We start from the raw sequence: 22,098 nt of genomic DNA on the forward strand, positions 1-22,098 counted from the left end.
GCAGGGGAGCACGGTGGCCTGGACGAGCAGCTGGGTGGAGTAGGTGGTCAAAAAAGGGCAAATCCTCCTGATGTTGAAGAGGAGGAATCGACAGGAGCATGTTGTCTGTGAGATGTAGTCGGTGAAGTCCAGCCTGTTGTCAAGGGTGACGCCCAGACTCTTCACAGAAGTAGAGGAAGTTACTGTGGTGCCATCGATAGTAATTGAGAGTTCTTGAGGAGGAGAGGTCCTGGCTGGGATGAACAGCAGATCAGTCTTGTCCAGGTTAAGCTTGAGGTGGTTGGAGACCATCCATCCAGAGATGTCGGCCAGGCAGGCAGTGATCTTTTCGTTGACCTGGGGGGTGGAGGGAGGAAAAGAGAAGATTAGTTGAGTGTCATCAGCATAGCAGTGATAGGAGAAACCATCTGAGTTAATGACTGAACCAAGCGAGTTGGTGTAGGTGGAGAAGAGGAGGGGTCCCAATACAGAGCCCTGGGGGACACCTGTAGTGAGGGGAGTGTGTGTGGAGTTGGAGCATTTCCAGTAGACCCGGGAAGATCTACCGGTCAGGTAGGACCTGAACCAAGAAAGGGCGGTCCCAGAGATGCCAATCTCTGAGAGTTTGGCGATCAGCAGCTGGTGGTTGACTGTATCAAACGTAGAGGTTGAGGAGGATTAGGACCGAGGACAGGTCGGAGGCTCTAGCTGTGTGGAGGGCCTCTGTCACCGCCAGGAGTGCCGTTTCAGTCGAGTGCCCGCGTCTGAACCCGGACTGGTGGGGATCGAGGAGGTTGTGCTGGAGGAGAAAGGGAGACAGTTGGCTAAGAACAGCACGTTCCAGGGATTTGGATACAAATGGCAGGAGGGATACTGGACGGTAATTGTTCATGTCAGATGGGTCAGCGGTAGGTTAGCAGTAGGTAGATTTAGTTTTATACCCATAACATTTTAGATATGTGTCACACATTGTTTTCCAACAGACCAATGCAACAAAAGTATTTTTAAGTCAAAGAATTTAAGCCAAAGAGCAAATTGGCTCTGACTTGGATCTAATCAAATTTTGCTAATAATATAATCAATAGGTTGCAGCTGCACTCTGGCACTGAACTGGAAGACAGTTGTATCCTTTTGTATTGTGTCTTCTGCCTTTGAGATGACCTAGCTCATTAGGTGACATCAGTCTTGCTTATTTTTTGCATCACCTGATGTACCCTCAAAACTCTTCAAGTTTGTGGTTCTGACATTGTTTAAACCATTATATCCATTCAATCAAAATCACATTAAAATGATTAGTCAGATTAAAATTCTGTACTACAATATATAAAATGATTTGCATGGTATCATCAATGGCAGAGATTGTCACTTGAGTAAATCATTTGTAATGACACTTTGCTGGCAATGAAAAAGCCTTTATAAACTGTTGAAAAAAGATTGATAATGAGTGATTTTAAATGCCTCAGAACTGCAATGTATAATCAAAACAGTGCATTTTATTTCTTGTTTCTATCCAGCTGGTTAGGAGTTGGAGGAGTCTGTCCATAGAAACATGTGGAATGCTGAAGAGGAATGTCTGCAAGGAGAAATAAAATACATGAAGTTCATATTTATATTTGAACAGTCCCACTGGTTCGTTCTTCTACAAAAGAATAGGCAGTTAACAATAACGGGATTGTAGCTAGACATCTTAATACAAATTAAACACGTCTGTTTGCTGGTGCACCTGTAATTCTTTATTATTAAGAATAAGTTCAAAACGTCAAACATTTTTGAGCTGTACGTTATAATTTTTTTGGACAAACACATCGAAAATAGGTTTATTTACGCATTTTTTTCTGTTACACTCCAATACATCTTTAGCCAGTACCATCAACTTTCTCGACTTTCTCGATACCACTGTGAAAGAGTCTTAAATATATCTGCGGGACACTTCACATGTATCAAAGTAATTAAGTACTGGTACATACACTACATGTTCACCTTTATTAAATCCTAAAAAAAAATAAAATGTTTCTCATATATTGTTATTGTAATTCTCACACTGTAATATGTCAATTTAACGTTACTGTTACTTAAGTACTGTTGGAGCACTTCAGTAAACTTAAAAGTGAGTAAGAGATAAATATTATGTAAATGTGTTTTCCTGCCAGATGAAGCCAAGAGCAGCGGCCACCTGCTAAATAGTTAACCCTCACGGGTGTTTTCTGTCACTCAACTTCTTGGATCACACACAGCAGTACGCAGACTCCGGTTTGTCAGTCTGAATACAAAATTAATTATTTGTCAACTTTAAAGAAATACTCGTTACCCATTGGTAGACGTTTCCGTCACTCATCTCACGTGCTCTGCCCTTCGGAATCCGTTTGGTTTCCTGCCGGTTGAAGTAACGAGCTGCAATCTGTCTGGTTGACGAAAATATAGAGCTAGCTAGCTAGCTGTACTCATAACGGAAAAAAACGTTGTCGAGATGGGAACCCGGGATGATGAGTACGATTATTTATTCAAAGGTGAGAGAAAACGTCAATATCAAGTACACAATCTTTTGTGATGAGCTGAGCTGGTGAGAGTCCAAGGAGGAAATCCTGGCATTCTGGTTAGCTAGCTAGACGCGACAGCGGCCCGTAAAGCCTGCCCTTTTTGTGTGCCAACGAGCTAGATTGTAAAATACAGTCAACTGGAATCAGTCGATGGGGTAGTGAGCGTTTCACCATCAGTCTAGCAAATGTTTACAGGGAGGCTTGGCAGCTAGCAACTGAGCAGTATTATTTTTGAAGAGAACGGTGTAACAACGGATGCTTCAAAGTAGCATAGCATAGCTAACAGCTACTCTGTATCGGCTCACATTTCCGCTTCTTAACGGTATCCCAAAGCGACCAACATAAATAAATTATCTGGCATAGGTTTTTTACACTAATTTTGTTCACAGACAAGATAAATCGCTTGCTGGCTAGTTATTCATGAAAAACGCACAATTAGTAAGCCAGGTAGCTAACTGGCCACCTTCTTGTTAAGGAGCGTTAGCACTAGGTGGCTAGCTAATCATATTATCGGAAGGATTCCGTTATACACTGCTAATGTTTGCCATCTAGCTTGACAGGTAACGTTAGCAACTTTTGTCTTGTGATTTGTGAAGACAGTTGTGGCATAACTTGAAATTCCCTTTCCCGGGGGAGTGAAAGCTGTTTTTTGTAAAACTTCAGTGAAGATAAATAGTAAATCTAGGTTGGCAAACCTGTAACTTGGGATTTGATAATACATTGGGACATCTGATATTAGCAGACTAGCTAGTGTAGCTGGCGAAGCACATTATGAAGAGATAAAGGAAATTTAACAAATCTATAGACAAACCACCAACTTCCTGATAAAATAAAACATTTCTCTGTTCAGGTATCTTAATAATTCAGCTAAATTGAAACAGTAAGTTAGGTAAGTAGTGATATCTACTCAATGTTAACGTTACACATTTTATCCAAGTCTGAGGAAATAGCTGTAAACATCCCCGTGTTCTTGCTTCTATTTTGGCGTTTCTTGGCAAACACCCTTGTTGACGGGCTGACAACTGAGAGGATGTAGCTAGCTAGCTGTACCAGCTAAGTGCTCTTTCTGCTCGGCGTGTAATAACCCTGCTGGGTCTGTTTTAACACGATAAATTGACGAATCCATGAATCTTTGAATGCTTGAAGCCCGTAGCTTACAAAAAGAAAACTCACAACTTTGTAAAGACATTGACATTACTCCCTAACAATGTATGAATAGCGTTTTATCCAAAAATGTTAGTAGCTTTCTTTTTCTTTACTGTTGCAGATAACGCATTCACAATCAATTCGGCTATAGGTCACGGGAGGATATTCTGTATTTGATATTTGTTTGTTTTCATGGCCATGGTAAATTAAAATAGTAGTAAAAGGTTTGCGTTGTGTAGATGTGCTTATCAAATGTTGGAAATGAGCTAGTCTGAGATATCTGTTGGTTATAAGAGGTTCAGAATTTCTTTATGTAGTAGTAGCCTATACGTTAGATCTGAGCTGTGCCTTATGAAAATGCTGAAAGGGCGGAATCTTGGCAGTAAGCCCTGGTTGCAGCTCAAAGGTCAAATTTGTCATACCTTAGCTGGTCTGCTGCACTGTATAGCTTCTTTTGTACAGCATTCACTCAGTTATCAGCTTTGTTCAAGTGCTAAATGTTTTATAACATAGCGGCGACAACACGGATGTTGATCATCAGATTTTGAACTGATAGAAAAAACAAACTGGGCCTAAGTGCTGTGATTAATAAGTCTGTTGTAGTCAATAGAAGTTATTTTCTCTTCACTATCAAAAAGCGTAATTTGTAGTGAAGTACTTGATATCAGCCAGTGAGGTTTTAAGGTACCTGAGACTGAAAGCAGGAAGACAGGCACTGATTGAAATACATCATCTTTTATCAACAAAAGTACATGCTGTGAATCTGAAAACATTTGAAACATTTTAACCCTTCTAAAGCATGCACATGTCCAGTCTTCTTAGCCGCTGATGGCTTGAAGGAAAGGACCTGGGTTGTGTAAATTGTGTGTAGCTTCTTATCAGGCCAGATACAGACAAAGTTGAGAGGGATGGAAGAAAGACTGGGTGTAAGATGGTCACCTTCTGTGTGTGTGTGCTGTCTGACTGATGAAAGCCTTTTATTATTGTGGCCTAGATTTTAGTGTGTCACTGGATTAATGTGTGTTTTTTACTCAGACTGATGGCCTTGCTTGGGAAAAACTGAGGTATCAGTGCATGTTCCTGTCATATTTTCACTGAATTCTGCCATCAGTGATGAGTGATCGACTAACACTTAATGGTTTACGAGGGAAGCTAAGGTTTGATGAAATTCTGGGTGACTAACGTAATGGCTGTGTTCAGTTGCATTGCAAAGTTGTGGTTGTGGGCCATCCACATGATGGTCCTCTTAGCTGTTGTTACCATTTTGTTGACAGGCGATACAAATTGTGACTCTGTGTTGTTGACAGTGGTGTTGATCGGGGACTCTGGCGTGGGGAAGAGTAATCTGCTGTCCCGTTTCACACGCAACGAGTTCAACCTGGAGAGCAAGAGCACCATCGGCGTGGAGTTTGCCACCCGCAGCATCCAGGTGGACGGCAAGACGATAAAGGCTCAGATCTGGGACACGGCGGGACAGGAGCGCTACAGAGCCATCACTTCAGCGTGAGTGAGGGCTGCTGGGGGCAGGAAGGGAGGTGCTGACCCCAGGGGGAAGGGCAGGGAGGGGCTGCCAGCATTGTGGGAGATCACCTCAGACTACAGAAACAAGGGGCACAAAGCACTGTGTAATCTTTCAGGAAACTGACAGTATGAATGTTCATCAGGTTATCTATGTATTTGACAGTGTGTCTATTTTTCTTTTTTTTTCAAACCTATAGTATGAAAGTATTTAATGTTTTTCTGTGGACAGGTTTCCCATAAATGACATCCATGTTTTTAAAACTTAGATAAACGATGAATATTCAGCTGATTTTACTTGCAGCCCCTCATCTTGACTGTAGCTGTTTTTTTAAGCGAGTCCCTACATACTTCTAAGCACATAATTTTATGCTATAGGTAACAAGATTCAGCAATTAAGTGCTTAGAAACTGGAATTTGTAAATTCAGCAGTCTTACAGTAATGAAACAACTGAAATTAATCATATATGACATATATATGCCTTTCAATACTGACTTGTGTCAGGTTCAAACATGACACAAGTAAACGATGAAATTCATATATTCCTATGCACACTCAATACTTTGAACAGGTTAACAGTAAAGATAAGGCCTAGATCCTCACAGAATTTCAAATCACAAAAGTGCCTCGTCCCTCCAGACTCCTTTTGTCGGGGGCATCATACCAAATTAAAGAGGGAGAGTGTAGTAAGGTGTTTTCCTGTGTTTATCCTGAGCCTGTGTCTCCTGTGTCCATCAGGTACTATCGGGGGGCAGTAGGGGCCCTGCTTGTGTATGACATCGCCAAGCACCTGACCTATGAGAATGTGGAGCGCTGGCTGAAGGAGCTGCGGGATCACGCTGACAACAACATTGTCATCATGCTGGTGGGCAACAAGAGTGACCTGCGCCACCTGAGGGCCGTGCCCACTGATGAAGCACGTGCCTTTGCAGGTAAAGCATCTTATGGACAAAACTCGGGGGGAAAAGTTCTAGGGAAGCACAGCCTACTGTTTAGATCTTGTTACCAGCACAACCGTAATGGTCCCTGTGTATCCCTCCCTCCCTGTCTCTTTTTTTCTTCAGAGAAGAATAATCTCTCCTTTATTGAAACATCAGCCTTGGACTCGACTAACGTAGAAGAGGCCTTCAAAAACATCCTCACAGGTACGAAGTGGGAAGAACCACTACATCTCAGTGATTAATGATGTAATTGATACATACCTGTAGCACTGCTGTAGAAGTATTATGAATAGATCTTACTCTCGTGAAGACATGGGCAAAACCTGTGTTAAGGATGTGAGTATTTAGTGGATATTTGATTTATTACACACTTTCAGATGTTGGGGTAGAACAGTACAAGCTGTATGTAGCAGCGTTCTGTGTCACTCTGACTCTGTCTCCAGCAGCAGTATCAGGGTGCCATTTACTTTTGTTAAGCTCTTCCTTCCCTGACTGAAATGCTCTGATTTCCTCCACAGAGATTTACCGCATCGTGTCACAGAAGCAGATTGCCGATCGGTCAGCACATGACGAATCTCCAGGCAACAACGTAGTGGACATCAGTGTGCCACCCACCACTGACGGGCAAAGAGGCAACAAACTGCAGTGCTGCCAGAACCTGTGACCCTTGTCATCAGGACCCACCCGTCCCTCTCTTCCCCTCTCTTCTCTTGTCCCCTCACTCCATTCATCCCTGCTTTTCTCCTGAGTGTTGTGCTGCTTCTTCTCCCTTTACCTCCCCGTGTTTTCTGTGGAAACCCTCCCTAGTCTCTGAACCTGTAACATTATAGCAAACATTCCTCTACGTTCTTTTTCAGTACCTTCTGTCTTTTCTTACCTTTTTCCGACCTTTAGCATTTCCTCCTTTACTGTGACAAGATTTTACTTCGGCGCCGGGAAACTGGGCACTGATCATGTGACCCACTCCTGGGAAGGGATGGTGAGGGATCAGTCCGTCCTGAGCTGCCGGCCCGCTCGCTCACATTCTTGCGGCTCCCTGTTCTGGGCAGGGCGTGAAATGAGCGACAGTGGTAGGGATCCAAGTAGAATTAGACTTTGGCTGACTCGTACAAGCGTGTTACAAAAATTGGTAAATGAATTGTCTCGTCTGGATTACAAAGATACCAAAGGAAGGCTGCTTTCATTTGCAGTCAATTTCATGAGAACAGTAAGCTGTCAAAACGACACATGTGGATGTGACTTTTCTAAATTAAAGTCCACTGTCTTTTACCATGAGTAAAAGTTAATGGTTGTACGCTGTCTTTTACTTTGAGTAAGAGTTCCTGTTTTCTCCACAGTCAACTTCAAGATGGTTTTGTAGACTCTTGCTGCAACAGAAAACAGTCCTGTGGGTGCAGGTTGTGTCGTACCAATCAAATTTCGCCAGTGCTGTGTTTAAATAAAGCACACAACATACGTTGAAAAACGCCACATTTTAAACCAGCGACAAAACACTTGTTGTGTGAACAAGTTGACTTTTATAGGAGTAAAAAAAAAATAAATAAACTGGCTTTACAAATTGAGAAACGATGTCCTGGAAACAGGAAACACTTACCTCACTAAGTAGTCAAGTAAAGAAAACATCTTAATTGGGCGTGGCAGTGGTGTTTATTTCTTGAATGAGACAGTGGTTGTAGTGAAACTTTTAAAATGCCTTATGTTTGTCCCCAACTGGTAGAAATGCCTTTTTGGAGTGTAGTTGCAAGTAATTTCCTGTCACACATTCAACAACTCCTGAAACAACAATCCAGTTAAGTTGTCCATTTTCCTAACCATAGCAAACAATTTGTATCTTTGGTCGCCCAAAAGATGTGTGAACACTATTCTTTGAAATCCCTGAGCTTCTCACTAGATAATACTAAATTTCACGCCCTGCAAACACTTGTGTGTAGAAGTTCAGGTTACACTGCAAGATTGTATCTCCTTGTTCAGCAAATTATAAGGTGGTATATGGTTGCCCCTTGCTCTTTTGCATGTTGATACTCCCTTGTAAAGTATATTAGACTCACAATTAATATAGCGATTTTACTATTGAAGCAATACCTATCATGTTAATGTGTATAACCTGTCTTGAAAGATAGCTACAGTCCCTTAATTGGTTTACAAGGTCTGATGTTTTGGCATGATCTTCTGAAGAGACAAGCTTGTGGCCTTGTTGAAACATTTCGGAAACCACAAGTATTCTGGTATTGCCTCACAGACAACAGGATTTCTAAATAGACAATGAGAACGCATAGAAATGCAATGCTTAGAATGTTGTGCAATTCATAGTAAAGCTATGCTTGTACGCAAAAATAAACATGTCTTAAGTATTCCTTAATGGGTCACAGGTGAAAAATAGTATAGTCATTGACGTGGTCCGAAAAATAAGAACAGTACAATATATACATCAAATACTATTTGGCAATTTATTTCAGCCTAGTTAAAACATTTCTGAATGTGAACCTTTTCATTTTTTGTATGCCTGATACACCACTTCCTCATAAGTTTTTCCTTGACAAAGTATACTTGGCATCCATAGAAAGTTAGTCCTCTCAATTAGCCAAATATATTACCTGCAGAAGTGCTACATTTGAAATTAATATCCTACTAGCTGATTTACAAACCTGAGTTTATTTTGTTTTGAAATTTACACTTGCAACACTGGAAAATACGTTTCTATTTTTTAAAGTGTGCTTTCTCATTCACTCTTTCAGCAATGGTTTCTGTATTTTAAGTGCAATCCACTATGTAAATATATATACGTCACTTAATTTGAGCATGGTTAATGTGTATGGTGGATAAATACGTTGCCAAACATCTTCTGTGTCTGTGTGTTTATTCATATTGAAAGAAGTGCTTAAGTGTAATTCTTAAGTAATATATAAAAACAAAGTTCAAGATTACTCATTCCCTGCAAAGAAACTGCTAGTCTTCTCTAAATTACAAGTCTGGACCCCATTCCTGGTTCTCTGAGTATTTAATGGACCAGAAATGCATCTATTGAAAGTTATATATGTCACATAATATTGCATTGTCACAAATTCTTTTTGTACACTGCTCTCGGTGTAAAAAAATGGCAAGTTACAGGCACAAAGCCAAAATTCAGTGCTGTGTTAGCAAGATATCTACAAGACTTGGTCTGCCATTAAATTAGTTTCAGTTAAAGAACTCAGCCACATTACCACATTCAGACTGAAAAAGCACTCTTTCAAAGCTATGCAACCCAATGTCTTCTAAATCATTACTTACAACTTGGCTTGTACTTTTTTGTATTGTATTTTGAGATTTTACTTCTGCAGGTGAATATTTAGATCCATGGCCTCCAAACATGGAATCTCCAGAATTAAATCAGGAGTACAATTAGGTATCCTGGATGTATAGAGAAGGAACAGTGCTGGTAGGAATACGTAAATCTGGCAGAGTTCTGTCAAACGTGTATTGGTTTATGGTTAGTAGATGGGGATCTTGAAATATTGAGGTTATTGATATAATGAAACTCTCTCACATCAAAGGGCCATATACATGTCAATATACGTGTCAATGTTCTTGACACTAAATATTCCAAAGTCAATAACAGCTAATGGGAATTAACTAAGGCACTTTTACATAATACATTTTGAAAAGTAAGTTTTGTGCATTGTTAAGTATCACAGCAACATGGAAATATTACATTTGGGACATAGTCGGAACATATCAAGCTTAGAATGAGTATTAAAGAAATACTAATAGGTACAACTTAGGGTAACGTAAACGACTATCCAGAATTTAGAATTACAGACATTATGAAAATGAACATGTCTGCTGCTACAATTAGACACTATTTATGAGGTAAAGTCTTGGGTGCTTTTGTTAGGTTAATGAGAAAATGGATAGAACAAGGAGAGAAGAATGCTAAATATTAACTTTATTAACTAAAAGGCTACTCTGTGTAACTAGACAAAAAACACAGAACTTCATGAACAGTAACACCTATTTTGATTAACACGCACATACATTTATGTATCACCTTTCTTCAGTTTTCCATTGATGTCCATGACTGTTTTCTGTGATGTATCTCCCTGCCTTCACAAGCCCTCCTTGGACCTCAGCTGTTAAACAATTGCCCTCTTTATTGAATCCTTGAAGCAACGTGCAATATGAGAATACTGTAAGACACTAAATCATCTGCAAGATACTAAATGGAATTCTTGGAAGTAAGCAGCTGAAAAAGAGTGTCCTTAGCTGGTTTTACAGAGGAAAAAAACATGGCTGTGTTGACAACTTGTGTAAATGACACACAACAAAGCTGTTGTTCAAACAAACATCTTCAGAGAGTATCCACAGTACTTTTGGTATTGTTAGCCAGCTAGCTGTATGTTATTTATGACTATCTTGGCAGCTAACATGTGGTGAACTTACTTGAAAGAATATATGCTTAGAAACATTCGTTTGGAATGGTGCCTTTATCTGGGACACATAATTAATTTTTTTTAGCAAACATCAAGTCACAAGGACTAAACTTCCCATTCATGTTTTTGTTCACCCTTTGCATGAACATGTGTGACTGACAAAATGCTTACAGTAGGAAGTGTAAGATCGAGAAATCATATTTATGCATCTCTTATTTTCAATGTGATGGAAAATAACAAGCTCGGTGGCTTTGTACTGTGGAGCTGAATGCATTTTTAACCATAGCCCATTACCAGCCATTAGTTTTGAAAGCCCTGTGGTTGCCTTGCAGCCTCTAGTTTATAAAACAGTTCCATGCCGAGCTGTGGCTTTGGCCTTTATAACACTGCATGCTATCCAACAACGATAATGTTCTTTAGGTTAGAGATCTGGCTAAATCATTTGAAAACCCTGGCCATTACTTTCCTCACTGTCCGTCCCATTTTCTGACACTGTATTGCAAATCCTGTTAGGTTAGGCTTGAGAATGATGTAGATTTTATTTTTTGAAACCTAGAATGGAAAATTGAAATCACACCAAGGTTTTGTTTTTTTTTTTTAAACATAGACAAGGGCTGGACCCTGGGGGAAATATTTGTAACAGCAGAGCTGGGTCATGCTGTTCCCTTCATGAACTTGGGGTTGTTGGGCCTTGTATACAGGTGACTGCCGTTCTATTTACTTTTTCTGGTGATGAAAAGAATGTGAAGTAGATCAGAGGAGATTCTACCAGAGCTCACTGTATGGGAGGATGCTATTGTGCATATTTTGTATTGAGGTTAAAATGTACCACTATGCTCTTTTTTTGGACTGCTTATCTTTACAGTTGAAAGTAAATCTAGTGAGATGAATGCAATCTTCTGATAACACTCACACGCAGCCAGTCACTATGGGTGAAGTGAGTGCTCACTGGAGGAGAAGTCCAGGTGTTACTTCACAGACATCTTCTGAGCAACTTGTATGTGCCTGATGAACCTTACAGCCTTGCCTTATCATGTCGTTACAATCCACACAGTCAATGTGGGTAACCAGACACAGGTGGACTTTCCTTTTACCTTTTTGGCATGCCAGCCATAACAAAGCTACACCTTCAATTAACTCATGGGTGGCTTTAGAAATAAGGGAAAAGGGTAACAAGCAATATCAACAGGAGTAATCCATGCATAGTAACCTTAGATCCTTTGATACATGCATGGCTGCTGCTATGTAAGGCTGGCTGAATGAAACTATCTGTGAACAATTCTGGTGAGGATTTGCCTATAATCCAATTATTGGGGGCGGGGGGGTGTTGTGTCCAATCAGAACTGAAGTAGCTGTGGATGCATTTCTTACTATAGATTTCTTTTACATTTTTTGTCAGCATTTTATTTTTTTCACCTGTCTAATATTTCAGGCCCTAAAAGTGTACTGCCTCCAGATGAAGCCCAGTGCAGGGCCCTTGATTGTCCCTGATATCCCACAGGCATCTCCTGTGCTTTTTGCAGTTCTGGGAGCTGCTGGGTACATTGGAGGAGCCTCCTGGGTGCTGGAATAAGAGCAGGAAATAGAAATGAAACTGGACAGAGATCTGCAGATAAAAGAATTGTTTCAGCTCAGGGCCTGATACTTTAGCATGTAGTGAATGGGAGCACAGTTTTTTCTTTTAAGTTTTCATGTTTCTCCATCACAGCTAAAAAATAGCTTTCACTACTGCTTTATGAAAACATTTTGACTGGGCTCTGAGTTCTGTAAAATATGCAAATCATACAATAAATTGAATCACTTTCTCCATAGGGAGAGCAGTAGTGGCAGTCATAAAACCAAGAAAAATGCCAACAGGATTTTTTTGCATGCTTACACATTTTACTTTGTTGTAAGTACATTTTTGTCATTTTACATTGTTGGAGACTAAAAGTCTTTCCTCCATGTTACTTTTTCATTGACATGAGCAATCAGTGGGTGCTGAGACTCAGCAACAGCAGAGTTACAGGACAGACACATCTTTGTCCCTGTAGAGATGGAACCAGGTTAGCATAAGCCGGTGTCCAAACTGACTGACCTGGTTCAGCATGATTTCTTTACCGTCACATTACCGGCAAAGCCCTGTAGCAGATGATGTCACATGAACGCTGGCATGTGCGCAGATAAAGACACCTGTCTGGACTGAGATTTTCTAAGTCCAAGGCTGAATTTTTCAAAATAAACTGGACTCTCCCGCTTCTGCAACAGGTACCTCTTTTTGTTTGCCTTGATTAATGATGGCGGCATGTTTGCATATTCCATGCTTAAGTGCCCCAGCCCCAGATAATTTCAGCATTCTTGAGAAAAACACCCAAGAAGCTGTGTGTATTTATACGCAGCTTTATTTTAGGTATTTAAACGGGAATACCCCAGTCGGTCTGTTCCAGTACTCTCCACCAGAGCAGTGTGTCTTCATCATTTCCCTGGTTTTTAGAGCAGCAACTGAAACTATCAGCTAATCACACCACTGCCGGGAGTGGCCTCATTATTTCGGGGGGGGGGTATGCAAAACTAGAACTAAGCTCTGACCTTCAGGGCTATTCTTAGTTGACTGATTCTGTTTACAGCAGTGCCAGTGTTCATCTTTGTTGTGTTCTGCTTTTGTGTGTTTGTGACTGCTAGTATTAAGGTTTTCTCACTAGAGGGAGACCCTATTTATCAGTACATATTTGTGTTTTCTTCTTTCATTTTAACCCCCACACACCACGGTTTAGGGGTCACTTTGTTACTGCACATACTTTTCTTCCTTAAAATGAGTCAGCACTGATGCATCTTCTCTAATTAACTTGGACTAAATGAATGAATAATTAAATAAATAAATAAATAAATAAAAGTACAAAACTGTTCAATTGAATGTGAATAGACCCAGGTAAGGTGCTCTGAAAATGTATCTAAATTTCACCAAATTAAATAACTTAAATATGCAGGGTTACCCCTGGCAATTTTAACTTTGCTATTCTATCTTGCAGCTACAGATCACCTCCTAGTTTGCCTGGATGGACACAGTTGTCCTGCAAGAGGATAACCAATGAAAGGAATGCTTTCCTTGTGGTTCTATCTTTGATTCAAAAATGGGGAAAACAACAATATTAGGAGCTCTTATTTTAAATAATGTAAATTGGTATCATTGGTAGACACACACAGATCTAAAAAAATTTTTAGGAGTAGAAACAAAGTAATGGTAACAGAAAATGGTAACAATAGTATCCTAATGCCATGGTATTATGGTATTGTATGGTATGTTAATGCTATGGTATTATGTTACAGGACTAATGCACAGACACCCTCAGCGAGCAAAGAGTTCTCATCGTTTCTCCTGGTACAACTCCAGGCCCATTGCCATCTCTTCTTGGTGTGCTTCCTTCTGAAATGGTCATTGTTTTCCATGTGGTTTGGACTGGGCTGTGAATGTAAAGCAACACTAAATGCAAATTTAGTTATTATAGTCCCCTGAAGGGGACTAGATTTTTTTTGTTGTTTTATTTTGTTGTTTTTGCTGTCTGTACTCACCAAGGGTTGGGCTGCAGTGTTTAACTCCTCCCTCACTACTACCCAGAGGAAGACACTATACCAGTATTATCCCTGTGAGTTGTAGAACAACACATCTTTGTTTCCAAAGAGGCATGCATGTTCACTGTTTTCTTTGGGTTTAATATTGTTAGGGTGCGTGTTTAATTTCATAATCCAGAATCTGAAAGGAGTTTAAAAGCATGGTTAACCCTCTGAAGTCTGAGGGTATTTTCAGACACTCTGATGATTTTGGCATGCTCTGATATTGTTGTCAATTTGAAGAAATATAAAAAGTATTTTCAAAGTCCCATGACTGAATTTTTTGTATTCAGCACAAGTTCAGCTACAATAATATCTAAGGAGTACTGTATGTATTGCATGATTGTACTTTTTTTAAACATTGTTTTAAGGTCATTGATTGTTGATCTTCATAACAATTGTGAAATATCCAGAGCAATGTGAAAAGATTTTATGTAAAAGGAATAGAACACATGAAATATAAAAGCCTTAAATGTTAAATATTTGTGTTCTTATGTTGTAACTATAACTTTCCTAACTGAAACCTATGGGTGCTAGCAAACCAGCAACGAAAAGGACAATTAAAATTAGTTCAGCATACATGAACTGTCGAAAATGTCAGGTCTTTCTTTCTATACTATTTTTGTGACTACTTCATTCCTCACCTTATAAAGGCATTACAGCCCTTTCTTATACATGCAACCGCATCAATATTTTAATGTTGACCCTTTGACTGCAAGGTAGATATAATGCTGATTTACCAAAATAAAGGGACATGTAATTGTGTTTTAATGGCACTTATTCAAATTACCTTTTTATTTTTTACACATAATAACATTATGAAAACACACAATACCAGCATTAGCTGGGATATGTTATCTACTGTGCTAACTTCGGTAAGGGTAAGGATTAGGTTAGGTTAGGTTTTTTGCACTTGATGTTTCTCCACACCTTTGGAAAACATACATACAAGCAGTGCACATGAAAAGAAAATTAATAAATGCATCATGTCCTTTTAATAGTGGGATAAACTCCGTAGTGGTATTGAGAAGCAGAGATGGACATTTGTGTAATTACATAGGTTTGAATCCCTAGGGTATAAACCAGTTGGACTGTTCTGTAGTCAAATGTATGGCATATCAAGGAAGGGTGCAAAAGGATCTGTAAGTGAGACGGCATGGTTGTGGCTACTGATCTGAAATCTGTGTCCCTTTGAAAGCCAGGGGCTTAGTGAGTACAGAGATGAAGGGCCATAAAAGTATTTGTGAGATGTGGGCTGTTTGGTGTTCAGTGTAATCACGATTTCCATAACAAAAGTACCTAATCAAAATGACATGAAGGAAATGCTTCCATTCCCTTCGACTGTGTTTGTTTCTTATTTGTTTATTTGCTTTGTACACAATGTGGTAAGAATTTATGTTCATAGTCTAGGGACAGGAATTTGGTCATTTACTGAAAGTCCACCCCTTTCTGGACTTCATGCTACTGCTTTAATTGCATAATGGATCCTCAATTTTCTGCAGAATCCCGTATCTGAGGATCACTTCAACATGCACAAAATTCTTGATCTCTAGTGAATAAATACAGTATTTACAAGCATTACCATCTATTTGACTGTGCATGACTTCATTTTTTCTCAAATATTCTCAATTTTCCAGTGTACTGTAAATTCTACAAGTGGCTCAGCACAAAATGTATTATTCAGCTGTTAACCGACAGCCAACAGAGGAACATAGGATAAATATGGTTAATATTGTTCTTATCTATAACGTTCTTACTAACCCAGTGAAAGTAATTCAACTGTGATATTTATTATGCCAAACCCCTAATGTTATTATCAACTGGAGATTAGACTGTTGTCTCTTCAGTGGCTCCTTCAATTGGCATCTTGTGTTCCTGACTTAGTCAGAATGAAATAAAAGTCAGATTGATATGAACACACACTTAAGACAATATTTGCCATTACAAACTACGAGAGCCACTTCAAAACAATTAATCTAATAAAGACATTATGGTACAGTCTCCACTATGACTTTTCTTTTACACTGCTGAAGGTGGTTACACCACCTGACCACCACCTAGTGGAAATTATTGGTAACTACACTGCAGTAATCCAAGTGGCACTGAAAAATGTCATCACTAACTACAGCCCCTGCACTGCAGGAGAATGGGGGCTCAGTCCATGAATGACAGACAGAGAGAGGGAGGTTGTAAAACTTCATTACATGGCAGAAGGACAGAATCAACAAGTAATAAAAAGAAATTTGTATACATAAAAGGGGGTGGAGCAGCACAATACTAGGGAGCAAAGCAGAGAATAGGGGTGGGTAGTAAGAAGGGGTTCCTGTTGGGGTCAGGGGTCACAGGTTCTGGCAGCACTGCAGTTTGTTGCCTCTTTGCCCGTCAGTGGTGGGTGGCACACTGATGTCCACTACGTTGTTGCCTGGAGATTCGTCATGTGCTGACCGATCGGCAATCTGCTTCTGTGACACGATGCGGTAAATCTCTGTGGAGGAAATCAGAGCATTTCAGTCAGGGAAGGAAGAGCTTAACAAAGGTAAATGGCACCCTGACACTGCTGCTGGAGACAGAGTCAGAGTGACACAGAACGCTGCTACATACAGCTTGTACTGTTCTACCCCAATATCTGAAAGTGTGTAATAAATCAAATATCCACTAAATACTCACATCCTTAACACAGGTTTTGCCCATGTCTTCACGAGAGTAAGATCTATTCATAATACTTCTACAGCAGTGCTACAGGTATGTATCAATTACATCATTAATCACTGAGATGTAGTGGTTCTTCCCACTTCGTACCTGTGAGGATGTTTTTGAAGGCCTCTTCTACGTTAGTCGAGTCCAAGGCTGATGTTTCAATAAAGGAGAGATTATTCTTCTCTGAAGAAAAAAGGAGACAGGGAGGGAGGGATACACAGGGACCATTACGGTTGTGCTGGTAACAAGATCTAAACAGTAGGCTGTGCTTCCCTAGAACTTTTCCCCCCGAGTTTTGTCCATAAGATGCTTTACCTGCAAAGGCACGTGCTTCATCAGTGGGCACGGCCCTCAGGTGGCGCAGGTCACTCTTGTTGCCCACCAGCATGATGACAATGTTGTTGTCAGCGTGATCCCGCAGCTCCTTCAGCCAGCGCTCCACATTCTCATAGGTCAGGTGCTTGGCGATGTCATACACAAGCAGGGCCCCTACTGCCCCCCGATAGTACCTGATGGACACAGGAGACACAGGCTCAGGATAAACACAGGAAAACACCTTACTACACTCTCCCTCTTTAATTTGGTATGAAGGCCCCCGACAAAAGGAGTCTGGGGGGACGAGGTTCAAAAAGTTCAAGAATATCTGAAGGTAACTGGATTCAAAAGATCTACAACCTTTGTAATTTGAAATTCTGTGAGGATCTAGGCCTTATCTTTACTGTTAACCTGTTCAAAGTATTGAGTGTGCATAGGAATATATGAATTTCATCGTTTACTTGTGTCATGTTTGAACCTGACTTTGAAAAAAATCACCAAAGTCAGTACTGAAAGCCATATATATGTCATATATGATTAATTTCAGTTGTTTCATTACTGTAAGACTGCTGAATTTACAAATTCCAGTTTCTAAGCACTTAATTGCTGAATCTTGTTACCTATAGCATAAAATTATGTGCTTAGAAGTATGTAGGGACTCGCTTAAAAAAACAGCTACAGTCAAGATGAGGGGCTGCAAGTAAAATCAGCTGAATATTCATCGTTTATCTAAGTTTTAAAAACATGGATGTCATTTATGGGAAACCTGTCCACAGAAAAACATTAAATACTTTCATACTATAGGTTTGAAAAAAAAAGAAAAATAGACACACTGTCAAATACATAGATAACCTGATGAACATTCATACTGTCAGTTTCCTGAAAGATTACACAGTGCTTTGTGCCCCTTGTTTCTGTAGTCTGAGGTGATCTCCCACAATGCTGGCAGCCCCTCCCTGCCCTTCCCCCTGGGGTCAGCACCTCCCTTCCTGCCCCCAGCAGCCCTCACTCACGCTGAAGTGATGGCTCTGTAGCGCTCCTGTCCCGCCGTGTCCCAGATCTGAGCCTTTATCGTCTTGCCGTCCACCTGGATGCTGCGGGTGGCAAACTCCACGCCAATGGTGCTCTTGCTCTCCAGGTTGAACTCGTTGCGTGTGAAACGGGACAGCAGGTTACTCTTCCCCACGCCAGAGTCCCCGATCAACACCACTGTCAACAACACACACCCAAACACAGTTAAGATGCACAGATATCAGCCCTGAATTCAGGTATTTAATTAAACTACTGGCATAATTTTGTAAATTCCATCCTGATGTTGGGCAAAATTAGGCTACTTATCATAGGCTGGACAAACTTGTGATAAATTGAAGTGGAACCTAAAAGCTGTGTTCTTAAAACATTTAATACTTCAGAAGATGCTTCATGTGGTATTTTAGGTCTACCTTGCTTTTGAAATAGAACTTGATATTCAGAATTTATGGTGGGCCTCGCCTCACACGGAATGAATGTAGTTGTAATCTTTCAGTTTAAGAACATGTAAAAAATGAAAATGACACAATGCAAGCATGGTGTCATTTAAGTGAAACTACAGGCATGGAAATAATTGTTCTCTCCTTTCAGAGGAAATAAAGCTGAACTTTGTCCCTCTGGTATACTGCAGGAAGCTGATAACCTGTTCAATTGGAAATCTGAGTCGACAGTTTTGGGGCTCTTTGCCTTTTCTGCTGCCACAGTGTTTATAAAGTCGTCTGACCGGATGCCTCTTGGTCCTTCAACTGTCTGTTTTAACAAGGTTATGTCCTTAAGCGTCATTGTGCGCTGGAAGCTGAAAAGAAACCCTACCATGCAGCAACTTATTCGTCTAATGACTGAGTCTTCTCCAGACCAACCGGAATATGGAAATCTACCATAAGGGGTAGACATTGTCCAGTAGAGACTGGTACAGTACGACGCTTGTTTCGATTTGTGATGTACAAATTTGATGGCATCATCGTTAATTATAGAATGTTTATTTAGATCTGCAATATAGCAACCATAATAAGACACTGTCACAACAGAACAACGCAAATCTATTGTGAATTGTTGGAATGTATTTGATAACGGAAAAACTTCACCCAAAAGAAAAAATACGTCATAATTTCACTGTACAAAACTGTTGAAAACCTTTGTCATTTGCAAGCCTGTTTGTATAACGTTATTACATTATTTATAAAGCCCCAATGTAACAATGAAAGTTCGACTGTAGTCCATCTCAAATACTACACAATAAAAATAATTTGTTTCAGACAGACGTCTTATTATTGGCCAACAGCTGGCTAGATTCCTACAGTTGCGGATGTTGCAATGAGACAATGAATGACAGCTCCTTGACGAAGCCTACATTATTTTCAATAGCTAGCTAGCCTAGATATATCTACCGAGCTATCTATGTGACAGAAATATAGCTTGCAACGTGCATTGCAAACATAATGCGACAAAAGAAACGTCCAGTTAAAGGTCATGACATAACATATAAAACAATCTGTCTTCGATTTTACCAGAATACAGAAAGCAACATACGCATTATTAGCTAAACGGTACAATGCAGTGGACCTCATAGCTAGCTGTAGCTAAATAGCAACACATAATCGTCGATAGGTAGGCTACTTTACCTTTGAACAAGAAATCGTATTCATCATCTCTGTTCCCCATTGTTTGGAAAAGAAAAACAATCCAATCTGAATGCCCCTAAAAGAAAACCCACTGCACTTGTTTTGTAACGTAGTCTCTGGTCTAGCTAGCGGTGCGTGGCTGCTAGTCCTTTTTTCTACCCTAATGTGCGAGACAATGCGCTAGCTGTCACACGGACTCGACCGCAGGAAGAAGGGATCTTCCTGACTCTGCAGAAGGGGAGGAGTCCCTTGCGTTCCCATGCCATGCACACAGTGGTGCTAGCTAATGTCTGACAGTCCATAACAATCCTAGGGGTAAGGGATAGGTGTAGTGTAAATCATGCCAATAAAGGTTTTTTTTTTTTTTGGGGGGGGGGGGGGGGGGGACAAAATGTTGACCTCAAATAATGTAGTGACAGCTAACTTGGTTGAAGATTTACAAGGGTTAAGATACCATTTACAGCTAATGCCCGTAGACTAACTTAGCTTGCTAGCTAATTCTAATGAAGGATAGTAGCTCTGCAAGCGAGTTAGCTAGCTAAATATCTTAGCTATAAAAACGTGAAGTTACTAGTACCGAGTAACCGTTCATTTTAACCTCTGGTTAACTTCAATGCAAATTGCTATGTAGCCCAAGATTATCACTTAACGAACGCGATGCTTCCTGCCTCATATGTCACGAGCTCCTGTTGTCATGGTAACTGTTTCCATTTCCATGTTGGCAAAAAATGTCCTTTAAATGTTTTAACATCTGTTAATGTGTAGCGAATTACAATTATAAGACCATTCTTCTAGATCGGATTACTCTTAAACAGTCAGCGTGTGATGGTATTCAACAGAGAACTTTATATTTGCGAAGCGGACATATTGGATGTTTGCTAGCTAGCTAATTAACTTTTAACGTTAACTAATTTTAGTCCATAGTGCACCATGGTGCACATCTACAAAAACAAGGACTTCCTTCCATGACACCCATTTCATTTCTAAAGTGGGTAATTTATATCTTGGGTTGTTCCTTTGTCAAGAGACAAAGGAGAGAGTAAACGGTCACCTCCAAGTCTGTACCGTATTACCTAAATTGTTCGGTAAGTGGTTGAACGGCCACCGTAGGACCGTTCAGAAAGACGCTGTCGACTGAAAGTGTCATATCAGGCCAGTGAGTTTCGCGTGTTTGTCGTTTACGTTTTTGCAGCATATTACCTAGCTTTCTGAGTAACGTTTCTTTAACAGCCAGTTAGGCTCTCTGGCTACCTGAACCATTGACGACGAATATGTCTAAGAAAATGCTAAATGAGTCTAAACGAACAAAGTTTACTACCATACAAGTTAGATATCTTGCTAATGTTTATTGGTTCTTTGACAGCTCCGATGATCAACACGTTATGAACTCCTGAAGCTGCTTAATAACAAACTGATCATTTAAATCAGCTGTGTTGGAGCAGAGAAAGATCTAAAACATGCAGGACAAGTGGTCCTCCAGGAGAGGTTTGGGAAACGCTGCTCTAGAGGATAACCGGTAGCTAGCTGTTGACCTTATTTTCCCAAAGCTGAAGAATTTACTTCAACTGTATTGAACATGTAACCAGGGCGCATTCTGTAGTAGGCTATTGGCTTAATTGTAACACAATGAAGTAACTTTGTTAAATACCAACTAGCTACATTCTCCCATTTTATTTTAACTGAAATGAACAGAAAGACAAACATTAAGACAGGACAGACACCCCAGAAATGCAGAGATAGTGGATTTGAGCCATATGGGAATCACTTCAGCAAAACTGCATCTGGAAACTGAGTGCGCCTTTTCACATTCACACTCGTTTTCTGAAACTTTTTGCTTTTGAAGCCTGTTTGAAGTGCTGTCTTTTGTCCCTTAAATAGCCTATTTTGTCCCTTTGTTAGTGTGATAACTCTGAATCACATGTCCTTGCTACTGGTTTAACTCATACTCCTAACTGATGTTGCAAAGTAAAACCATGATTCAAGATTACGTTGCAGTTCCACCCAACAGTTTTTGGATGCTGAAGCAGGCATTTGCATTGGATTCCTGCATGTCTCTGACATTGAGGGAAATTGACTTTTTGGAACTTAGATGTCAAGTAACTAGGTTACATTAGGACCTTGTGGTTGAGCATGTACTCTTGGAAATAGTGCAGGAACAAGTTGAGATTTAACTTCAGTATTGTTCTTTGCAAGAGGTTCCTAAGCTCTGTATAATTTCGTGTTGAGCAGCTTTCAAGTGTAGTAGTTTACAGCACAGATGTGTACTGCTTGGGCTGACCATCAAAGGGTCCAGTGTAGTTGTACATCATGAATGTC

The 22,098-nt window shown here is 40.2% G+C and overlaps 2 protein-coding genes across 2 annotated transcripts; one reads left to right on the forward strand and one right to left on the reverse strand.

The window, feature by feature from the left end:
- The first annotated feature begins 2,321 nt into the window (after positions 1-2,321).
- Positions 2,322-8,960, forward strand: LOC118772443 (ras-related protein Rab-11B-like). The gene is made up of 5 exons (XM_036520769.1): positions 2,322-2,486; positions 4,970-5,165; positions 5,920-6,113; positions 6,246-6,326; positions 6,641-8,960. Exons 1-5 carry the CDS (start codon positions 2,447-2,449, stop codon positions 6,784-6,786), a joined length of 657 nt encoding a protein of 218 aa, XP_036376662.1. The 5' UTR covers positions 2,322-2,446; the 3' UTR covers positions 6,787-8,960.
- A 7,296-nt stretch (positions 8,961-16,256) lies between these two features.
- Positions 16,257-20,012, reverse strand: LOC118772726 (ras-related protein Rab-11B-like). Its single transcript, XM_036521292.1, has 5 exons — positions 19,783-20,012; positions 18,145-18,340; positions 17,132-17,325; positions 16,919-16,999; positions 16,257-16,604 (listed from the first exon to the last, which is right to left on the reverse strand). Exons 1-5 carry the CDS (start codon positions 19,820-19,822, stop codon positions 16,459-16,461), a joined length of 657 nt encoding a protein of 218 aa, XP_036377185.1. The 5' UTR covers positions 19,823-20,012; the 3' UTR covers positions 16,257-16,458.
- Between the last annotated feature and the right edge of the window lie 2,086 nt (positions 20,013-22,098).

Source organism: Megalops cyprinoides, chromosome 2 (assembly GCF_013368585.1).
Source record: "Megalops cyprinoides isolate fMegCyp1 chromosome 2, fMegCyp1.pri, whole genome shotgun sequence".
NCBI classification, from domain to species: domain Eukaryota; kingdom Metazoa; phylum Chordata; class Actinopteri; order Elopiformes; family Megalopidae; genus Megalops; species Megalops cyprinoides.